The 19658-nt window shown below is 44.3% G+C and overlaps 1 protein-coding gene across 2 annotated transcripts in view; it reads right to left on the bottom strand.

The window, feature by feature from the left end:
- Positions 1–19658, bottom strand: part of Plekhg1 (pleckstrin homology and RhoGEF domain containing G1) — a 162449-nt gene that overhangs the window by 13379 nt on the left and 129412 nt on the right. For both annotated transcript variants that reach the window (XM_010628840.3, XM_010628842.3), the window contains 9 exons: positions 17321–17471; positions 15432–15563; positions 11777–11959; positions 11609–11704; positions 11413–11499; positions 6420–6453; positions 4602–4697; positions 2949–2987; positions 1452–1474 (listed from right to left, as the gene is read on the bottom strand). In XM_010628840.3, coding sequence (XP_010627142.1) covers positions 1452–1474; positions 2949–2987; positions 4602–4697; positions 6420–6453; positions 11413–11499; positions 11609–11704; positions 11777–11959; positions 15432–15563; positions 17321–17471 — 841 coding nt within the window. The remainder of the gene's footprint in view (positions 1–1451; positions 1475–2948; positions 2988–4601; positions 4698–6419; positions 6454–11412; positions 11500–11608; positions 11705–11776; positions 11960–15431; positions 15564–17320; positions 17472–19658) is intronic.

The following is a 19658-nucleotide window of genomic DNA, read 5'->3' on the forward strand; positions in this document are numbered from 1 at the left end:
GTGCATGGCAGGCAGAAGTCAGCAAGCAACAAGCAGCAGCCTGCCTTCCCTCTCTCCCTTGATTGGTGGCATCCACGCCCAGGGTGGGGCTTCCATTATCCACACCTAGAACTATGCTAATTCTAATCAGCGGACTAATTTAGTACCACACACCTTTAATCCCAGAATCATACACTCTAGATCTAGCCCAATCCAAAAAGTGCCACTGAGGACCACATGAGGCTGTGGGGGGATATCCAGATAGATATAAGATACAACAGGCACCTTCTGTAATGACCCCATTTATGAAAACAAAGACTACAAAATCAAAATTTTATGCTGTATTTCAGGACAACAAATTGTTTATATGTTTCAGATTCTTTCAAAGAAAAATATATACTATCTGAAAAACTATCTATGCTCTGAGCCATAAAAATCACTTTAACATAAGACTGTGTTGATATTTACACTGCTTTACTGGAAAGGTAAGCCTTTGTTAAGAGGGCCACTCCGGCCCTGTGGTAAGCCCTGGTATATGGAATTGTGGAGCAAGATATTCAGAGCTACATCTTTATAGACACAGAAGAAGCCACAGTTAATTTTCTAACTTTGCTTAATTAAGCCAACTGATCAGCAGCCATATTGGAAGAATCACTCAGGTCAGGAAACAGTACCTACTCTTTGCAGGTAATGGATTCATATCTCACAAAAGGGTAATTTATTTTATTATTATTTTTTTTTTTTGCAGTTCTGGGGGTTGAATCTGGGAACTCAGGCAGGGTAGGTATGTTCTCTACCACTGAGCTACATTCACAGGTAAGAGAGCATTCTTATCCCTCCCTATCCTATCTTTTCATCAGAGGAAAAAAAAGTCTGTAATTTGTATGGCAAGTTTCACTACATCACATATCATCACACCTCTCATACCAGCCGTAGAATCATATTCTTAGTTTTTTTTTATTTTTAATTTTTTTTTTTTTTTTGCAATTAGGCCTCGATATGTCGCCCAGGCCGGTCTTGAATTCCTGGGCTCAAATGATTCTCCTGTCTCAGTCTCTTGAGTAACTGGTCTCCAGGCCTATGTCATCATGTGTGGCTTAGTCCCATATTCTTAGTCCCATATTCATCCTTGGGATTGAAGGCTAATGTTTTGAGAAGGGGGCTTCTGTGGACAAAGTGAGCTGGACACCCCAGTACTGTGCTTCCTAAGGTGAGTCACGGGGCAGCGTGACCAACACATGATTGCTTTAGCTGTGAGAGATGAAGACGAGGAGGTAGGAGATGCGTAAGGTTGAGTCTTCCCTTAAATCAAATGTAAATTATAAAACATGAAACAAATATAAGATTGCCAAAATGTAAAGGCTCTGTCTGGAATGAAAATGCAGGCTGGATTAAGACATACTGTAAAGGAAAAGCACTGAGACAAAGGAGGCCCACAATCAAAGTGTTAAAAGAAACATGATCGTGCTCACCTTTCGGATGTCTTGTGCTGTTTCTGCAAAATAAAAGATATTTTTTTCAAGTTTGAGAATTAAAATGTATTTTGTATATAAAGAAGCACTAATTATTTTATAATAGGACTTATAAACTTATTGCTAATAATTGAAAACCAACAGAACTCTGGGCCCTTTTGACCTAATCTTCAACAATTCCTCTCCACTATCTCAGTTGTGTATCTTTGGCTATAGTAAGCTGCAGTACATCATCTGAGACTCAAGTGCCCCGAGACCAATGATCTACTCTATGTTACAAAGTTTCCAAAGCTTCCAAACAAAGATATGGACTACCTGAAAGAAAAATGCTCATGCCATAAGCCACAAAACTCACACGAGGAGAAGAGAATGCTTCTGTGGATTTTTAGACATTTTATTGGTTTTAACTGATGGTTACAGCCATATCAACAGGAACTCCTTGACCACGGGCTAAAGAATAGTGCAGGTAGAACTGCGAGGACTATTTACAGATGTCCTGATTGTGTGTGCCTTGTCTTTAAAAGCTATTTTATTATGGAATAAAATAAAACCCTTATCCTCCCATACATCCCCCTCCCTAAGGGTAACCACAGGTAGTCTGACGTTCCTCTTTCTGGATCCCTCTGATGCACAGCGGTTGTTATTTAAATCAGCTTCCAACAGGCAACACTGCATTTTTGGCTAAATATTTATGGACACTCTTGTTAGTAGATAGAAATCTACTTCATTCTGTTTAAGACTGTAGAGTATTTCTTTATGTGTATGGACATGCCACAATTTATTGAATTGCTTGTCGCTAGATGGACAATTTATACAGTGCTCTATTACAAATGCTGCAGAGATCACACATCTACAGATCTACCTGCGTGTGCATTGGGTGAGTACTTCTATACTGCTAGGTCAAGGGCAATGCCATCGCCAATTTAAATGCTGGCACTGAATTTTATTCCTGACAGGTTCAGCTTTACAAACTTACCCTCCCACAGCAGTTCGGTAGTGTCTGTTTTTCGGTGTCTTTGGCCAAGCTCATAGCTTTCCCCATCCATTTATGTTACATAAATAGATGCTTTTAAAAATTATAAACATGAATGACCATTTAAAATTTTTGGTACTTTGTTTCTTCTCTGAAACTGCCCAAATACACTTGTCTGTATATGTGTGTATCTGTATGTCTATGTGTGTGTATACGTGTGTGCATATATATGTATATGTACATTAATGGGTCTTTTATCTCCTCTTTTGAATTTCTTTACATAATAGTGGCATCAATCTTTTATGCCTGACAGATACACATTGCACATAATTTATGTCATTTGCCACATTTTTTCCCCATTTGTCACATTTTAAAATGAGACAATTGTGCTTATTGTTCATCTTTCTGTAATTGAATCACTGAGCCTGTAAAGCTGTAATTCATCTGATATTCTTTTTGTATGTGTGTATGGTTTAGCTTGGAATGAATAAGAATGAAAAATGAAAAGATATTTAGGAACTTACCACTTGTCTTCAAAACTTTATGTGATCTTGAGGAAGGTTCTGGGAGGAAAAGAAAGCCAGCATCATTTGCAGAACCAAATAAAAGTTTTTTCCTTATAAATTACTAGTTTATATTAAATTACATGAGCTCTAGAAATTTCTTACCAAATTTACTTAAATTCCCATTGCTCAGAAATATTTAGGAACAAGAAACTCACTCTGTCAGAAGGACTGGATAAATGTTAAGGAACTGGAAGTCACCTAACACAAAGGCAAAATGCTATTCCTTAAGCCTATCAACTAATAAAGCGACCTCCTTACCTATCAGCTGGTAACTTTCAATTTTACATAACTATGCCTGATGCTTGTCCCAAGCTTCCGACTCAACGAACTCTACACATTCAACCACATTTCACTGTCCTCTTCCTAAACCTGCTCCTTCATCTGTATTTCCTACTGGGTTATCACTGACCTTTCTGTCCCAAGGTAGTAACCAGGACATCGTTGTGAAATTTTCCTGCTTTAATCCATTATGGTTTTGGGGGCTCCCCATAGTGCTCCACCCCTATAGCCAGTCTTTGAATCCAAGCCTGCATTGCCTCTCCCTTAGACTAGTGGGGCAGCCTCCCCAGGTCTCCCTGCCCACCTCATTCTCCTCATACAGTCAGAGTTCTTTTCCTAAAAGGCAACTGTTCTCACAGTTCATGGCTTCCAATCCTTTGTGGCTTGCCATGTTCAAACCCTCTGCCTGGCCTGCTAAGATATTCAAGGTCCAACTCCTGTCTCAACATCTCCAGCTCACCTCCTTCTACTATATCCACCCCTGTCCAATCTGGCTCCTCCAGGTGCAGCCGGTGTACATGGCTGGCCGTAGGTGATGCCTGTCCTTAGTTGTGCTGTGCAAGTGTCAGGGCCTCAGCATTATAATTCTGTCTCCTTGGCCTCTTGGCCCCAAATTCCACTAGAAGAACACTGGATAAGTGGATAACTGGTCCTTCATATCATGAAGGCTATGAAGGCTTCACATCTATATATCTATATGTACATATACATATATTGTCTGTCTGTCTTTTTCCATCCCCACTCTTCCTTCCATCCTACCTCTGCCACAGCTCCATCACACAAACTGATACTTATTCTTATTTTCTGTCTCCTACAGTGAACCCTCTGCAAACAGGAACCACATACATTATTTATTCCTGTATTCTTGTCCACAGAAAGGCATAAAGTAGATGCTCAATAAATACTGATTCAAATGGAATCAAGATCCAAGGATAGGGCAATGCTTCATAAGGTCTGATTTAGCAAATGTGCATGCTGATTTAGGCATTCATAATTCTGTGTGTGTGCCATTCATAGGACATGACATGCATTAGCAATAACAAACAGGGTTTGCCTAACTACATGCCAATGGTAAGATGCTGGAGAAAGCAAAATTAGTAGACGTATATGCTCTCTATTCATGGGAAAGAGAATTAAATGGAAAAGAGAGAGTTAAGTGGAAAAGGAGTTTAAAACAAAGGGTGGAGAGTTTTGTTTCAAAGCAGCCTCAGATGTACTCAGATCAACAGTAAGCTCTAAAACCAGACAGAAAAAGTCTTTCTGTCCTCCTGAGAGGGACTCTCACTTCCAGTGCCCATTAATATTACACTGTCATCACAATATGCCATTTACCAGACTTTCTTCTCAGCCGATGGGGCGCAGAACCTTCTTTTGAGCCGCAGAATGCTTTGGTCTCGCCCTCAGGGCTGTAACAGAAGCCTGGATGGTCTGCAAAGGTGACACAGCAGGGCAGAGTGAGGGCTTCTGGGAAAATGGCTAGAGCTTGTTTTAGATTTCAATGGATTTGCTCTTTCGCACCAGACATGGATATATTCCACCACCACCATAATTGGTGTAACTGTATCTCAAAACTTCCCATGTATGCGGGGATTCCAGGAGTATGTGGGTAAGGTCCTGGGCCCTCGATCTGCCTCTGTCTCTTTCCTCTTCTTCCTCTATACCATGGCCTTCTGTTTCCATCTTTAGCAGAAGGAGCTGTCATTCATCAGCTACCTCCTAGAAAGACAGTTCCCTTTATGTCCCTGTGGCAGGTGTCCTTCAGCAGTCGCTCTTAATATGTTCCTAGACGCTATCCCTTTAAGCATTTGATGAAAGCTTTAGACTCTTACCAGAAAAGAAAACTGTGTTCAATTTCACTGAGTTCATCTTTCTACTGCACCTAAGCTGCACACAGATTTTGGATTAGGGCATTCTGATCAGATGCGAAGGTACGGGGCATGTCTTATGATCATCTGCACCCAAAGGCTCAGGGCCTTCAGGGCTGAGGACCCAGCCATAAACACGCTCAAGGTATGGCCCAGGTGCTTCAAGGGACACTTGAGTTCAGACCCCAAGACCACACCGTTCTGTGTCAGGTAAATTACCGAGTGACGGCACCATGGCTGAGCCATGTCTAAACTCCCAGAAGGTCACTTCCTCCCGCAGGGCTGCTCTGGACTCAGCCTGGGCGTGACAGATGTATGGAACAATTTGGGGCACTTGGACCATCTTATCCATCTCTAGCGCTTGCTCAGATCCTGGCAATAAGCAGGTCATTCTGTGAGTGGAGCTGGTCCCCACAGCAGCTGACTTCTCTAAATCTATCTCCCTCTCTCCTTCTTCCCAATGTAATCTGCCCATTTGTGGCCAAACCTCTTCAGACAGCTCTTAAAAAATCTTCAGGCTATTTCCATGGTATGAAATGTGGGGATTGGGGGAACACAGACTCGCCCTCTCACAGGGATCACAGTTTCTCATATTTGCTGGATGGGAACCTGGCGCCACAGCTACAGTGGCGGGACAGCACTCTCATTTCAAACTCCCTGATGTTTCTTTTTTCTCCTGGGGGATTAACACATGGCAGGCTGGAGAGTAAGAAATCAATGTTTATACTTGAGAAAAGATTCCTTAAAAGTAAGGTATTTTGAACAGTTTAAACTGGAAATGTTGCCCATGCTGGCCTAAAATCCCAGAGTGCTGACATACAGGCATGTGACACCATGTCTGGCTGGAGTGTTTTAAACACAAGTTTCCAGCAGATCTGGTCACGATTCTTGCAGATGGGGATTATGAGGATTCTTGCAGATAACACCGATATTTAGGGGCTAGGCTGAAAGAGAAACACATTCTGGAGCCTTGCTTTTCAGTGGCGGAGGAGGTGGGAGGCAGAGCTGACTTTGGAGGTGCGTCTGACATTGCTCGGTGCTGCAGAAACCTAGACATGTGGCCAGCCATAAAGTGACTCACAGATAAACCAGGAGAATCAGTGTAGAAGCAAACCGGTGTAGCGTTTGTAGGGATTCTAATTTCTGCTCTGTTTGATAAAACAGTGAATAGAGAGCTTTCGTTTTCTTACAACTGACATTTCATAGATTTTAAGATAGAAAATGTGGCAGATACGGTATAAGTAGGCAGTCACAGTTCAAGTCACAGAAGGGAAACAAAACTTACGCATGGCGTCCATTTCAAGTATTGCTTGCTTGGCCTGAAAGAGAGAAAGCGTAGCTATAATTGAAATTACTATTTTTCTTTTTTAAACTACCAGTCCTGACACAGATCTTACCCCCAACTAAATGGACCTTTATAAGCTTCTAAAAGCCCACTATTTCTTTTAGGCATTAGTACATAATTCAGGGGATCCAAACATATGTGTGCCTTCACGGGGGTGGTGGATGTTATCCAACTGGTATGGCAGAGCTAAGACTGACCCCTGCAAAAAGAGAGAGATGGGGAGAGAGGCTGGTCCAAGCCCTGCTGCTCATCAGGATTCATGGAAAGCTTTTTAAGAAGTGTAGATTCCTACTACTCAACCATTGTCTACTCAACTGAAAGCTCAAAGCATGGAGCCTGGAGTCTACACTGCCAACCCTCTGTATTACTTGGGGGCCTCAGAACCACAGTCGTCCCTCTGTATTTATGGAGGTATGGTTTCAGAACCATCCCTGCTCCTTGCCAAGGACACCAAAACCCACTGATGCTCAAATCCCTGTATAAAAGTGACGCAGTATTTGCATATAACTCACACACTAACTCACTTCTAGACTGTTTAGAATACCTCACAGAATATAAATGGTATGTAGCAGGGAATAACAACAAGAAAAATATCTGTGTTCAGTGGAGGCAGACTCAGTGCCTTCCTCCTCATATTTCCAACCTGAGACTGGCTGAATCTGAAGATGTGGAACCCACAGACGGTACTGCAAGTGAGTTGGCAAACAGCTGCTGGAAGTTGGCACCACTGCTCTCCTCCTCCCTAGTGCCATGCGGTTCTTTTTTTTTATTCCCCCCACTTGGAGATTTAAAACATTTTTATTCTTTTTTTCCCATTAGGTTTATTGGTACATTTTAGGTGTACAGTGTGACCACATTCATCAGCCATGTGGCTCTTGTAGGCTAACTCACCCTGTTCGCCATGGCCCCTGTACCTCCCATCTCTTTGGGTGCCCCGGCATCTCCCAGAGGGGTAGTAAGAGCCACAGTGTAGGTGCCAGGGTTCCAAGGGGTGCAATCTGTGATCCCAGCTCTGGCATGGAGTCAGTGGCACTGTCACCTCCCCCCCAACTCTAAGATGAGGTAAAAGGCCCTGCTGTTCAGAGCTGCCACTAGGATCACAAGATAGGCGCTCCCTGTGGCTGCCCCTGCCTTCTTGGGCACCCAGTGCTGCTCCTGTACACACTGCTCTCCCCACCCCAGCCTTCCTCTTGGAAGGCCCAATGCTTGGGGCATATTTTGGTTGTTCTAATCATTTCCATCTGTTATTTATATTTATGGGGTTATAAAAAGGTACGCTGGTTATCCTACCCAATCATTTTGCCTGATAATTCAAAGAAGATGTCACTTTTAGTTGTTAAGGGCAGTAGTAATTACACTTAACTTACTAACACTATGCTAAAAATAACTTCACTGCTACTTTGCTGCAGTCTGCAATATAACAATATATTTTAGGCTGAGTGGCAACCATATTCAATTTTAAAAAGTGCATGTGTGTGTGTGTGTGTGTGTGTGTGTGTGTGTGTGTGTGTGTTTGTGTAGGCCCCCAGAGTTACCTTAGTTAAAAAAAACAAATACTTAGATTTTACACTGATATTTCTATTATACATTCAGAATTTGAGGTTACTATTGGAATTAATTTCAAACACAAATGATAGCTCAATTTCCGGGAAGCACGTTTCTAAAACCAAGTTAACATATAAACTTCAAAAGTACTTACGTTTACCTCATTCTTAGTTAATTTGGATAAGAATTCAGTTTTTTTTTTAAGCCACATATGTGGAAATGTGCTGGCTTCAAGAAATTCCCTGGTATCTATAATCCTATAATCTTTTTCCTAAATCTTGACATTTGATCTAAAAAGTACCATTCCCATTCATTCCACTAGATGGCAGCCAAGGAATGTCACAGGATTGAGAATCTGAAGCAGGGACGAGCTGGTGAGGGGGAAAACAGCTGTGTTGACATCATTAATGTTTAAAATGTCCTATTATGCATTTCTTTGACTTCATAAGAATAAATACATCTTGAAAAGTTTAACAATTTTAGAAATTTTCCTGTTAAGGATATATAAAAAGCTCACTGGAATTAATTTTGCTTAAGTAAGATAGGAAATTATTATAACAGTGGATAAAGAATATTAAAATAAGTGGGAACAAAATAATCAAGGAGCTCTCTGAAGTTAGACAGAGCTGGGTTTGAATCTGGGTTCACTATGTCCTAGTTACACTTGGGTAATTTACTTTATACCTCTGAGTCCTCTGTTTTTCTCTAAAACGGGAAGAGCAACAATCCATAAAATGTGTTTCTGAGGATGAAATAAAAACATGAAGTCCTTAGCATAGTGCATATACTGTAACTTCAAAATCTGTTTTTAGATTCTCAATGGGTCAGCAACTTGGGTGAAAAGTGTAATTCGATTGAGCTGCATGAACTGTTGCAACACATAAAGGGGAAGCCACCAGCAACACACACCTGGTGTGGGAGAAAGCCCAGGTATGTCATGGTCTGTAATTGCCTCTCAGAGCCTCTTTGAGCAGTTTTGATTTTCCCAGCAGACTCGTAAACAATAGGTGCGCATATCTGAGGCGCTCCGCCCTTGCCCAGAAGGGCATCCAGGGGCCCCAGCCCAGTGCACCCATGACAAACAGTGAAGAAATGCAGTGACCTCCTGCAGGAGCGTGCTTGCAGTCACACCTGCTTCCACCGGGCACACACCTCGGCACACTCATTTCCTGAGTTCCTAACCACTGTGGGCAGCTCCTGAGCACTGCTTTTCAAAATAGAGGCAGGACAAGCTCCCTCGCTGGGCCTCAGTCCTCCTGTCTTTCCACCCAGTCCTACTGTCCTGATTATGACCTGTTTCCACTCCACCTCCCTCCTCCCGGCAGCACCACGAAGCACCCCATCATCTACAAGGCCAATCCCCACCCCCTCACTGGGTCCCTTGGCCAATTTCTCTCTAATCACCTCTTGCTCCATGCTGTCTTGCCTGTTTCCCCAGTTGCCTCCTCTCCACTGACTTGGAAATCTCTCTGTCACTGTAGCTGTCTGTAGCACCCTCCCTCCTTCACCCTGGGGACCTTCCCCTCCCAGCCCTGCCATCCCCAGCCTGGAAGAAACTGTGTATACCACTGTCTCTCAATCATAGCTGCTGAGCACATTCCGAAATGGCCACAGTTCACAGGAGGGGGCCGGCTTCAGCTGGGTCTCTGGTGCTTCTCGTGAAGGACTTGTTACAGCCAGTGACGACCCCATTTCCTTCTGCAGTGGTTCTGAACCTTCCCACTTCCCCCAGGAGCTCACCTCGTCCCTGCTTCAACCCTGCAGATGACTTCACCAAGGCCACCAGCAACTCCAGCTCTTCTTGCTTCCCCTACCCCTTCCATGTTCCTTTCCCTTCTCTCCCCACCGGGAAGATGTCCAACCCTTTCCGAGACTCCCTCCTACACCGAGCGCTGGCCCTGCTGCCTCCTTTTGCCAGGTCTCATTCCAACACACAGCTCTCCTCCCTCTTAGGGCCTCGGCTTCCTTCTCCTCCCAGCAGCTCACTTAACCAACAATGCCTTTTTTTTTTTAAACCAAGACAGAAAATCTTGCTTTGCTCTGGCCTCTTCCCAAACTACCATCATTTTTCTTTTCTGAATTTTGTGAAAAGAAAAAAAAAAAAGTCTGCACCAGCTTGGTCTTCATTTTCCTCTTGCTCTCCAACGCCCTGCAATCCCTCTCTGCTTCTGTTTAAATCTCTCCCGCAAGGCTCTTCCCCGCCTTGACACTGGCCCTTCTCCTCGGGGCTTCTCAACACCTCCTGGGCCCCTCTCTTCGGCTGCTCTCCCGGTGCCCCTCCTCCCGCACATCCCTTGTCAGGGCACCCCGGGGTCTTTCTTTCCTTTTTCACATTCTTGTGGGCCACACTGTCAGACCGCAGGGCTTCTTCCATTACTGTCTCCCCGATCGTCGGCTCCCAGAACCTGAATTTCCACCTGAGAGGCCCCGCCCCGCCCAGGCTCCTCAACCCCCATCAAACCGGTTCCACCCCGCTGCTCGCTGCTCTCAGCCTCTCTGCGAAGTCCCGGCCCCACGCTCCGGGTGCCGCTCTGACTCTTGTGCCTGGGAGAAAGCCTGTTCCCTCTGTCTCTGCGGCGACGTCTTGCAGCTGTTCCTTCTGTTGCTGAGGCTCCTCGGAGCGCCCTTCGCTCTTCTCGCACCAGCAGACTCGCTTGGGGCTGCGACCCCAGCACCGCCCAGCGCCCCTCTGCCTGCCTTCGCAGACTCCTCTCTCACGCTTCCTTTTTTTCTTCTCTCAGCCCCCCGCCCCATAAAACAGTCCTCAACCTTTAAGAATCAAGTAAAAGGCATTTTCCTCCCTCCCACATTCAACTGAACTCTTTGTCCTCCCGCATACCTGACTTAGAGCACTGCTGACTTCACTACGTTGAGCAAACAGTTCAGGGTTCACGGTTCACGGTGGCGGCTGCCTGGCTCATAAATTCCTTCATGGTCAGGCCTGGCTCTGTCCCCACACAGCATCCTGCCTGGCAGGTTCTTGGTGCCCCTCTGCTCATTTCCCATACTCTTATTTTCTCGCCTTTTTTTTTTTTTTTTTTTTTTTTGAGTCAAGTCCTTCTACGTAGCTGAGGTTGGCTTGGAAGTCATGATCCTCCTGCCTCAGCCTCTTGAGTGCTGGGATTACAGGTGTGTGCTGTTACACCAGGCTTCTACTAGTTTCTAGAAGCTTCTTTACCGTCTTTTCCTTTATTTTCTTTTTTAATCCCCAAAGGAGAAATAGTAACAGCACAAACACCCCACAGAGCCTACCACACGTGAGCATCTTTGGTATAAAAGGCAGGTGTAACTGATTCCCATGTATCGGACCTCTCAAATGCTGTTCTGAAGGCTCACCCTGCTACCTCTGAGCATCCGTGCCAACCCCTCACCCTTCTCCTGCTCCTACCTTGGCTGGAATCTTGGCTGCGTGGTTCTCCAGGATCAGCCTCTTCAGGTGCAAAACCCAGAGGCGTTTGTCCTGCTGGGATTTAGCCTAGGAGGCAGATTGGGGCAGTCAAACGCTGAGCAACTGTACCCCCGCAGCCTTGGAGAGCTGGGAGACGCGAGTGGCCTCAGTACCCTCTCCACCAGGTCCCTCTTACCTGAACTGTGTGCTGCACCTTGGGGTTCTTGTAGTGGAAGACACTGAAGCTGAGTGGCTCCTTGGGTATCACCTCCACGAGCATGAGGTTGCCACACTGGACGGGGAGCACAGGAGTGAGGGAAGCCCGGGGGAGCTGAAACAAGTGACCCCCAGCCTCGCCACCTACCAGGATGTGAGCTTTGTACGTGAACGTGTCATCCCTCTTCTTCGTGATGAGCAGCAGCTTGTCCAGGAGGAAGAGTGTGCGCTCATTCTTGGCCCGCTGCAGCCGGAAAGTCCCTTCCAGCACCAGTTCCCCGTAGCTGGTCAGGTCTGGCCCCTTCCAGTTAGTGAGCAAGCTCTGTATCTCCTGAGAAAGGGAAGGTCTGCAAGTCAAACAGGAGGCGAGGAGCAAGGACCCAGGACCTGGTGCTCCTCTCCTGGGCCTCAGGAGTGGTGACTTCAGTCTAGGCTATAAATCTGTGTGCACGAGTGGTGTCATGAGTCAAACTGTTAGCAGCTGAGTTGCCAATTATTTATTTCCATTCCTTAATAATGGCTGTGCTGTGGCTGGCCGCAGGAGTTACAACTTTCAAAAGCTGGGTAACTGGGCCACCAGCATGGGACCTTCTGGGGGAGACATTGATTGCCCAGTGCCTCCTCATTCCTTCTTCACTGGTGGTTTGAGACAGAGCAGTTGACTTGAAAGCTTTCTTCCAGAAACTAAAGTCTGCACCATATTTAAGTCATTCAAAACTAAAATTCATGCAAAATCATACAACACGTTTCTCAGAGGTTTCTGGGTAGATTTATTGATTTATTTTGGGTTTTTTTTAAATTTGTAAATCATACAACACGTTTCTCAGAGGTTTCTGGGTAGATTTATTGATTTATTTTGGGTTTTTTTAAATTTGTTTGTTTTTGAGGTACGTTCTCCCTATGTAGCTCAGCCTGGGCTTGAAGTCACTGTGTAACCTAGGCTGGCCCGGAAGTTGTGGTGGTCCTCTTGTCTCAGTCCCTGAGTGTAGGGATTACAGGTGAGTTTCCTGATTTTATTTATTTATTTATTTTGGGACTGGGGAGCAGACTTGGGTCCTTGTGCTTTTGAGGCAGGTGGCGGAACCACTGAGCTACATCCCTGGTCTTTCCTGATTTTAAATTCATTTGTTTGTTTAGGCAAAGGAAATGAGCATTTGTCTGTCACTATGTCTTTGTGCTTCTGATGGAATTTGATAAATATAAATTGGTACACGATCTCATTTCTTTGGGATAGTAATTACTGTGTATCAATAACATACGTCAGTATTTTTTATGGAAGCTGATTTTATTATTTTGAAAAATGAAAATACTCACAAGAACCATACAATAAAGGAGCCCCAAGATAATAAAAAATTTCACTGGTTGAAAATAGACACCGCCTGGCATGTAAAGGTACAAGATCCCAGTAATGAATGTAATTGTACTGTCTACCTAGAGTGTACCAATAAATTCAATTAAAAAAAATTTGTGGCTATATTGTGAACCGAAGGCGGTCTTTTTGTTTGTTTGTTTGTTTGTTTTGGCAATAAAGAAGTTTGGTTTAAAAAGAAAATAGACACTGATTTGAAGATTTAGCAGTGGTTCTGCCACCTGTTTCACAAGGGCAAGATCCCGAGTTTGATCCCCGGTACCAAAAAAAAAGTAGACACAGAGATAAGCTTGAGCCACAGTCTGACTTAGTGGTGTCTTCAGAATGCCATGCAGGGTCACAGGGTCTGACCCAGCTGTTTAGCGTGTCTGGCTATGCAATGATGTCTGACACGATGCCTGTGGAGCATTGGAGGGCTGAGCAGTCAACATTTTATTACTGGTGCAAAACACAGACCTGGCCTGGAAGACGAGACTGTCTTCCTCTGGTTTTTGATAGTCAGGGGCTTCACACCATGCTTTGGCTCCTGTAGGAGAAACCTAGTGTCTGTTTTGATTTAAGAGCCAAATGATGCCTCTTTCTTTCTGAGTGAGGTGTGGTTACCTGCACAGTGTGGAGTCACCCTGGGCTTGTGTGTCTCTCTCTGGGGATGCTGAGGGGCTCTGAACTGGTTTCTGGGCCCATGTGAACTTTTTATTTTTAAATATTTTTTTATTAGTACGGATTTGCAGTACATAATGTTTACATTGCTTATGTGGAGACGGCCTATGTGCACCTCTGAATTCCCTTTTCATATTCTTTCCCTTTCCTCCTGCCCAGTGTGGACCTCCTCCCATTTAGGAAAGATCTATCTCCCTTCTTCCTCTTATCTATCTTTCATTTTTTGCTCTTTATTTACATTTTGGGTTTCACCTATATGCCATATTTAAGCTTGTGTGTCTGATTTATTTCACTTAATATTAGGAAATCAAGGTGTATCTATTTTCCTACAAATGACTCAGGTTTAACTTTCTTTATGGCAGAGTAGTTGTCCATTGTGTATAAATACCACATTTTCTTAATCTGTTGATGGACATATAGGCCACTTCTAAGATTAAACTATTATGAATTATGCTGTTGTAAACACAGGTATGCATGTATCACTGTAATATGACATCTTTTAACTCTTTTGGAAAGATACCTAGAAGGGAGATTAGCTGGGTCAAATGGAATTTCTAGTTTCAGTTTTTTGAGGAATCTCCACACTGATTTCCACAGTGGTTGTACCAGTTTACATTCTCACCAATAATACACAAAGGTTCCTTTTCCCCTGCAGCCATACTACCATCTGTATTATTTGGTCTCTTTTTTCTTGTTCTTTTGGGGGGTACTGGGATTGAACTTGAGACCTTGTGCTTGTAGAGCAGGCGGTGGAAGCTGTGAGCTAAATCCCTGGTCCTGTATAATTTGATTTCTTGATGATAGCCATTCTTTGTACAGTAAGATAGAATCTCAGTGTTGTTTTTATTTGTATTTCTCTAATGGCCAGCGATGTTATTTCTTTATTATTTATTGGCCATTTATGGAACAGTTTGAAGCACTCAGGACGTGATAATTGGTATAACATCTATCAAAATTTCCTGAGGGGCCAGGGAGTTAGCTTAATGGTGCCATGCTTGCCGTGCAAGTGCAAGGTCCTGAATTCAAACCCTGGTGCCCCCACCAACACCCAATTTTTTTTCCTAAAGATTTAGGGCTCACAGTATTGATACTAGATGGGACCTCCGTAACTCTTTCATTAGCTGTCTCATTTTAAAGGTGAGAAAACTATTTTTTTTTTCTTTTTTGGCTTTTTGAGACAGGGTCTCACTATGTAGTTGAGACTGACCTGGAACTCACTGTGTAGCCCAGGCTGGTCTCGAACTCACAGCGATCATCCTGCCTTAGCCTCCCGAGTGCTGGGATTACAGGCATGCACCACCACACCCGGCAAAGGTGAGAAAACTAAAGTGATGTGCGTGGGAGTCACATCTCAAGTAAAACTGCAAAGGGGCTACCTCAGCCTTTGCTCCCCTCTCTGAGTTCCTGACCCTGTGGCCATATACACCATTTCAGCATTGCGCATGAACTAGTAAGAGGGAACAGAGGCTTCAATGGTCTTTAGGGAAAGCTATTTTCAACAAGAATTACTAATTTATAATTAACAGGAGATAAGACCTTGGGAGACTCCAGTTTTTAGCCGGGTCATCAAAGGTTTAAGCTATAAAACAATTAGCTTAATAGTTACAAAGTAATGCTGTCATAACGGCCACTCTAAACAGTGATCAGTGCTATGGGTGTCCCGACCTTTCTTCTGGGAGAGCCATGATGAGGACCACGAAGGAAGGGAAACACATGGGCAGCCTGAATAGCCTCTTCGGACAGTGGCACAGCCCTGCCAGACCCCCGGGCTCACCTGCAGCCGCACCGCATGCTCGTGCTTCCGTTTCATGTCGTTGATGTGCCAGGCCACGCGCTGCATTGTGTCTATGGCATCGAGCACCACGTCGTAACCATCTGTGTCCTTGTCAAGGTGATTTTCTATTTCCTTAAAACAAAAACAAAAACAAAAACAACCTACTTTCCACTTTTTGTTAACCATAGTCAATTATAAAACAAACGGCACCTCTACGACTATTTTCTTATATTTTAGCTTATTTTTTTGTGTACTATCATGATTTCTTATGATTTTGAGATTACTCACTAGGAAGACCTTCCAAAAAATGGTAAAATGGAAACAAAAAACAGGGCTAGGAATAATAAAAGTCAGTTAGGATTCCAGGACAGAGGATAAAACATAACAGTAAGCCTTGCAGAGATGTTTAATTATAATGGCTATGGCAGTTGATCTTAGAGCTTATAATTTTGAGCCAATATAAAGTAGCTCTAGAGACTATAGTTCTCACTATTACAAGACAGAAAACTTTTAACATAGGTCTTAGATGTCATTTTAACAGAGTTCAGTAGAGATTTGATCTAGGGTAGGTATTATTTAGGAATCATTTGGATAATGATTCAGCAAATTTAGCCCAATAAATCAAAAAGGTCATAGGATCAATTTAAACATTAAAGTAAACAGCTCTGATGTGGTGTAAGAAGTTGTATGATCCTTCAAAGATGAGCCTCCCAGGAAAGCAGACAAAGCTAAGATATTTCTGGCAAAGTTGGACTTAAAAATTTTTTGAAATGGCTCAGAATTGCCAAGCAAATCTGAAAATGACTATCCAAGTTAGAAACCTGGACCAATTTAAAAAGAGATACCAGGCATGTTGAGAGAGAGAGAGATTAAAATCTGTTTAAGAAAAGATTTTCAATGCAGTATAAAAATGGCAAACTACAAGCTGGGTGTGGTGACGCAGCCTGTAATCTTAACACCCAGGGAAGCTGAGGCAGGAGGACTGAAAGTCTGAGCCTCACCTGGGCAACTCAGCGACTTGCACGACCCTGTCTCAAAATGAAAATATTTAAAACACTGCTGAGGATGTAGCTCAGTGGGAAGGCTCTGGATTCGATTCCTGGGACAAACAAAACAGAACAGAAACACACAAACACTAGCTGATTTTTCCTGAGTGGCTACGAGCCACAGGGAGTGTGGGCAACGTGTAGGATTTAGGGGCTGGCAGACCAGCCACATTGCTCTACTGCCTTCCCCTGCTGCAAAGGTCAGCAAATCCTATTTACACAATGCAAATGACCACCAGTAAAACTTGTTCCGTTTTTCCTCAGATCCCTTAGAGGGAGAATTTGAACAGAGAATTTGAGAGTTCCATTTTCTAAAGCCTCCTTGGGTTGTATAAAAGGAATGGAAAATACACCAAGAGGAAGATCCCAGAAGTGGGACTGCGCCCGGCTCAGGGACCGTTTATCAAACTACCCTTCTGTCCTCTCCTTCTCAGCCCTTCTCTTTGCTCCCACACACAAGTCAATCTATGACAAATAGCTTTTCCTCCCCACTGCCTACTGAGTTGGAGCTCACAGAAATAAAACAGGAAAAAAACAAAAATCTGTTTTCCATTTGGATGATAGCTCCCTGCCTGAAACCGCCACTGTCAGCTTGAGGCAGTCCTAAGCCCTATCACTGTCCGAGCTAAAATTAATCTCTGGACTTGGCCGTGGTCAATGGGGCTGCAGGCCTAGAGTATAAATATCCCTAATTCCTCAAAGCAGATTAGTCAGCTGTAAACTATGAGAGTGGAAAGTGTTGCCATATGTCTGCAGACTTTCCCGATGTTTTCCCCCACACTTCAGATCCACACAGGAAAACCCCATCCCCTTGACAGTGCCTGGGTGCAGGCAGAGGCTCACATGCAAGAGGAGATGATACTTGAGGATCCGCTGAACAGGCTTCAGGAGGTAGGATCCCAGGGGCAGCGAGTGTTTCAGCGTTTCCTGACGTTCCCGGAAGAACTTGGCCAGTACCTTGTTCCTCATGCACTCGGTGAGTACAGCCACTGACCTGCACGAGGAGCAAATGCTTTTGGTCTCAGTGTAATGTTTCACAGGGTGTTTGAGTTGTTAAGGCCAGGGTCAGTGTAAATGCCTAGATACAGGTAGGGTAGCCACAGAGCTAGAGCCAGACTAGGATTCTTTGGGGTGCGTTCACTCACAAAGACATCACTCTGGGTGGGTAAAGAAGGCGCTGTACTAGCTTCTAAGCAGCACATTTCTGCCTTCTAAGAGCTCCAGGCCAGGGCACATGGCTTAGCAGAAGGGATCGGAGTAGTATTCTAGCCCCCAGTTGCACGCCATCTGGGCATCTTTATGCAATGCTCATGGTACACAGGTCTGCAGCCATAGGTCAGATTGTAAGGAATAGGCATCTGTTTTGATTTTTAAGACTGGGTCTTGCTATGAGATTCAACTCACTATGTAGCCCAGGTTGGACTCAAACTCAGGATGATCCTCCTGCTTCTGCCTCCCAAGGGCTAGGATCACAGGTGTGTGACACCATACCCAGAAGTAGGCATTTTTGTGTCAAGGAAAAGGCGTTCCTTCTTGCCAGTAGATCCAGCCTCCTGCAGTGCATTGGTTACTGCCTCCAGTAGCCACCTTTGTATAATGTACAAAATGCACACCTGGCATGGGGGCCTCCTCAGAGAACTCCTCCCGGAGTGAACTTCCCTCCTACAGTCTTTGAACGTTCTACCTCCAAGTGCTTCCCCTCAGTCCAAATAGTCTCAATCCTTAGAGTGTGTCTTACTGCGGGACATTAGAAAATGTGTCAGAATTCTGTTGCCAGGCCATCTCTCTCAAAGGTAAAAGCAGAACACCAGAACCTCTTGAGGAAATGGCTGAGTCTTATACATATAGTAAACTAATAGGCTTGGGCAGTCACACACACCTGCAAATTAAAATCTTGTGGTCTCAGAACAAAGCAGTGGAGTTGGGTGTGGTGGTGCACACCTGTGTTCCCAGCATTCTGGTAGGCTGAGGCAGGAGGATCATAAGTCCAAGCCTTACCTGGGAAACTTAGAATTTGTCTCATATAAATAAATAAATAAATAAATTCTGGTTTTGTAGTTCAGTGTGGTGGCCTTAGGTTCAATCACCAATACTGCAGGATGGAAAAATGAAGGAAGCATGTGGAAATAACTTCATTCCCTTTTTTCTCCAAGTCATTGTTATGTTTTCAGGATTAATTGAAAAAAATCAGATAGATCAAAATGAGACTCCTTAAGAAGTTAAATGCCTGCCTGTTTTCACAAATATCTGTTCACACTGATTGATTTCTCCCTGGAGATGAGATTTCAAAACTCTCCATTATTGGAACTTTTCTAGGTTTTCTCTGGAGTCAGGCCTGGCTGTCCAGTAGCCCCATGGCATTTGGCGCTTGAGCTGTTGCTGGAGGATTAGAACCTGCTCTGTAACTCAGAGCCTGATGAGTTCAGGTTCCCAAAAATCTCAGGCACAGGACCGGCTATCTGAGGACAAGGCCCTGGCTGGCGTGCCACTCCCTGGGGACGAGGGAGGGGCTCGCACCTCTTCACAGTGAGATCACCCCGTGGTGGGGTGTGACTGGCCTGAAGAAAGAGAACACTTGTCAGGCTGTGTGGTCACATTTACTATCACCAGCCTGGCTCCACAGGGAAAGAGACGTTGTCAGATGGGCTGCAACACCCAGTGTTCTTGGCTTATGAAGACGGGGAAAGGGAAACTCAGGCTGCAGAGTAAACTGATTAGAGACAAGCGGACAGGAGAATATTTCTCTATGACTACAAAGGCCACACAATTGAGTCAGAACTCAACGTCTTTACTGAGCACTCTGGTTAAGCTGAGGAAGGAGGATTGAAAGTTTGAGCTCAGACTTAGTGACTTAGTGAGATCCTGTTTCAAAGTAAACAGTAAAAGATGAATTGGGATATAGCCCAGTGTAAAGGCTTTCGGAGTAAAGCTCATCCCCACTACTGCAAAAACAAACAAAAACAAAGTACCCCCCCCCCGAAACACACACAAACCTTCACAAAAATCAAACACCTTGCAAGTAAGTGTCTCTCTGTTAACACAGGTTTCTTCAAAAGTAAGACTCAAAATAAAGAGCCCTTTCTCCTGCCATGGACCCTTAACAGTCCTCCATGGGGCTTATCACTCCTACCTCCTGCATCTGTAGCTTCTGCTACACAGGGCTATATTAATTTATACTTAC

This window comes from Fukomys damarensis, unplaced genomic scaffold (assembly GCF_012274545.1).
Source record: "Fukomys damarensis isolate Sample0158 unplaced genomic scaffold, DMR_v1.0_HiC HiC_scaffold_14, whole genome shotgun sequence".
NCBI classification, from domain to species: Eukaryota; Metazoa; Chordata; class Mammalia; order Rodentia; family Bathyergidae; genus Fukomys; species Fukomys damarensis.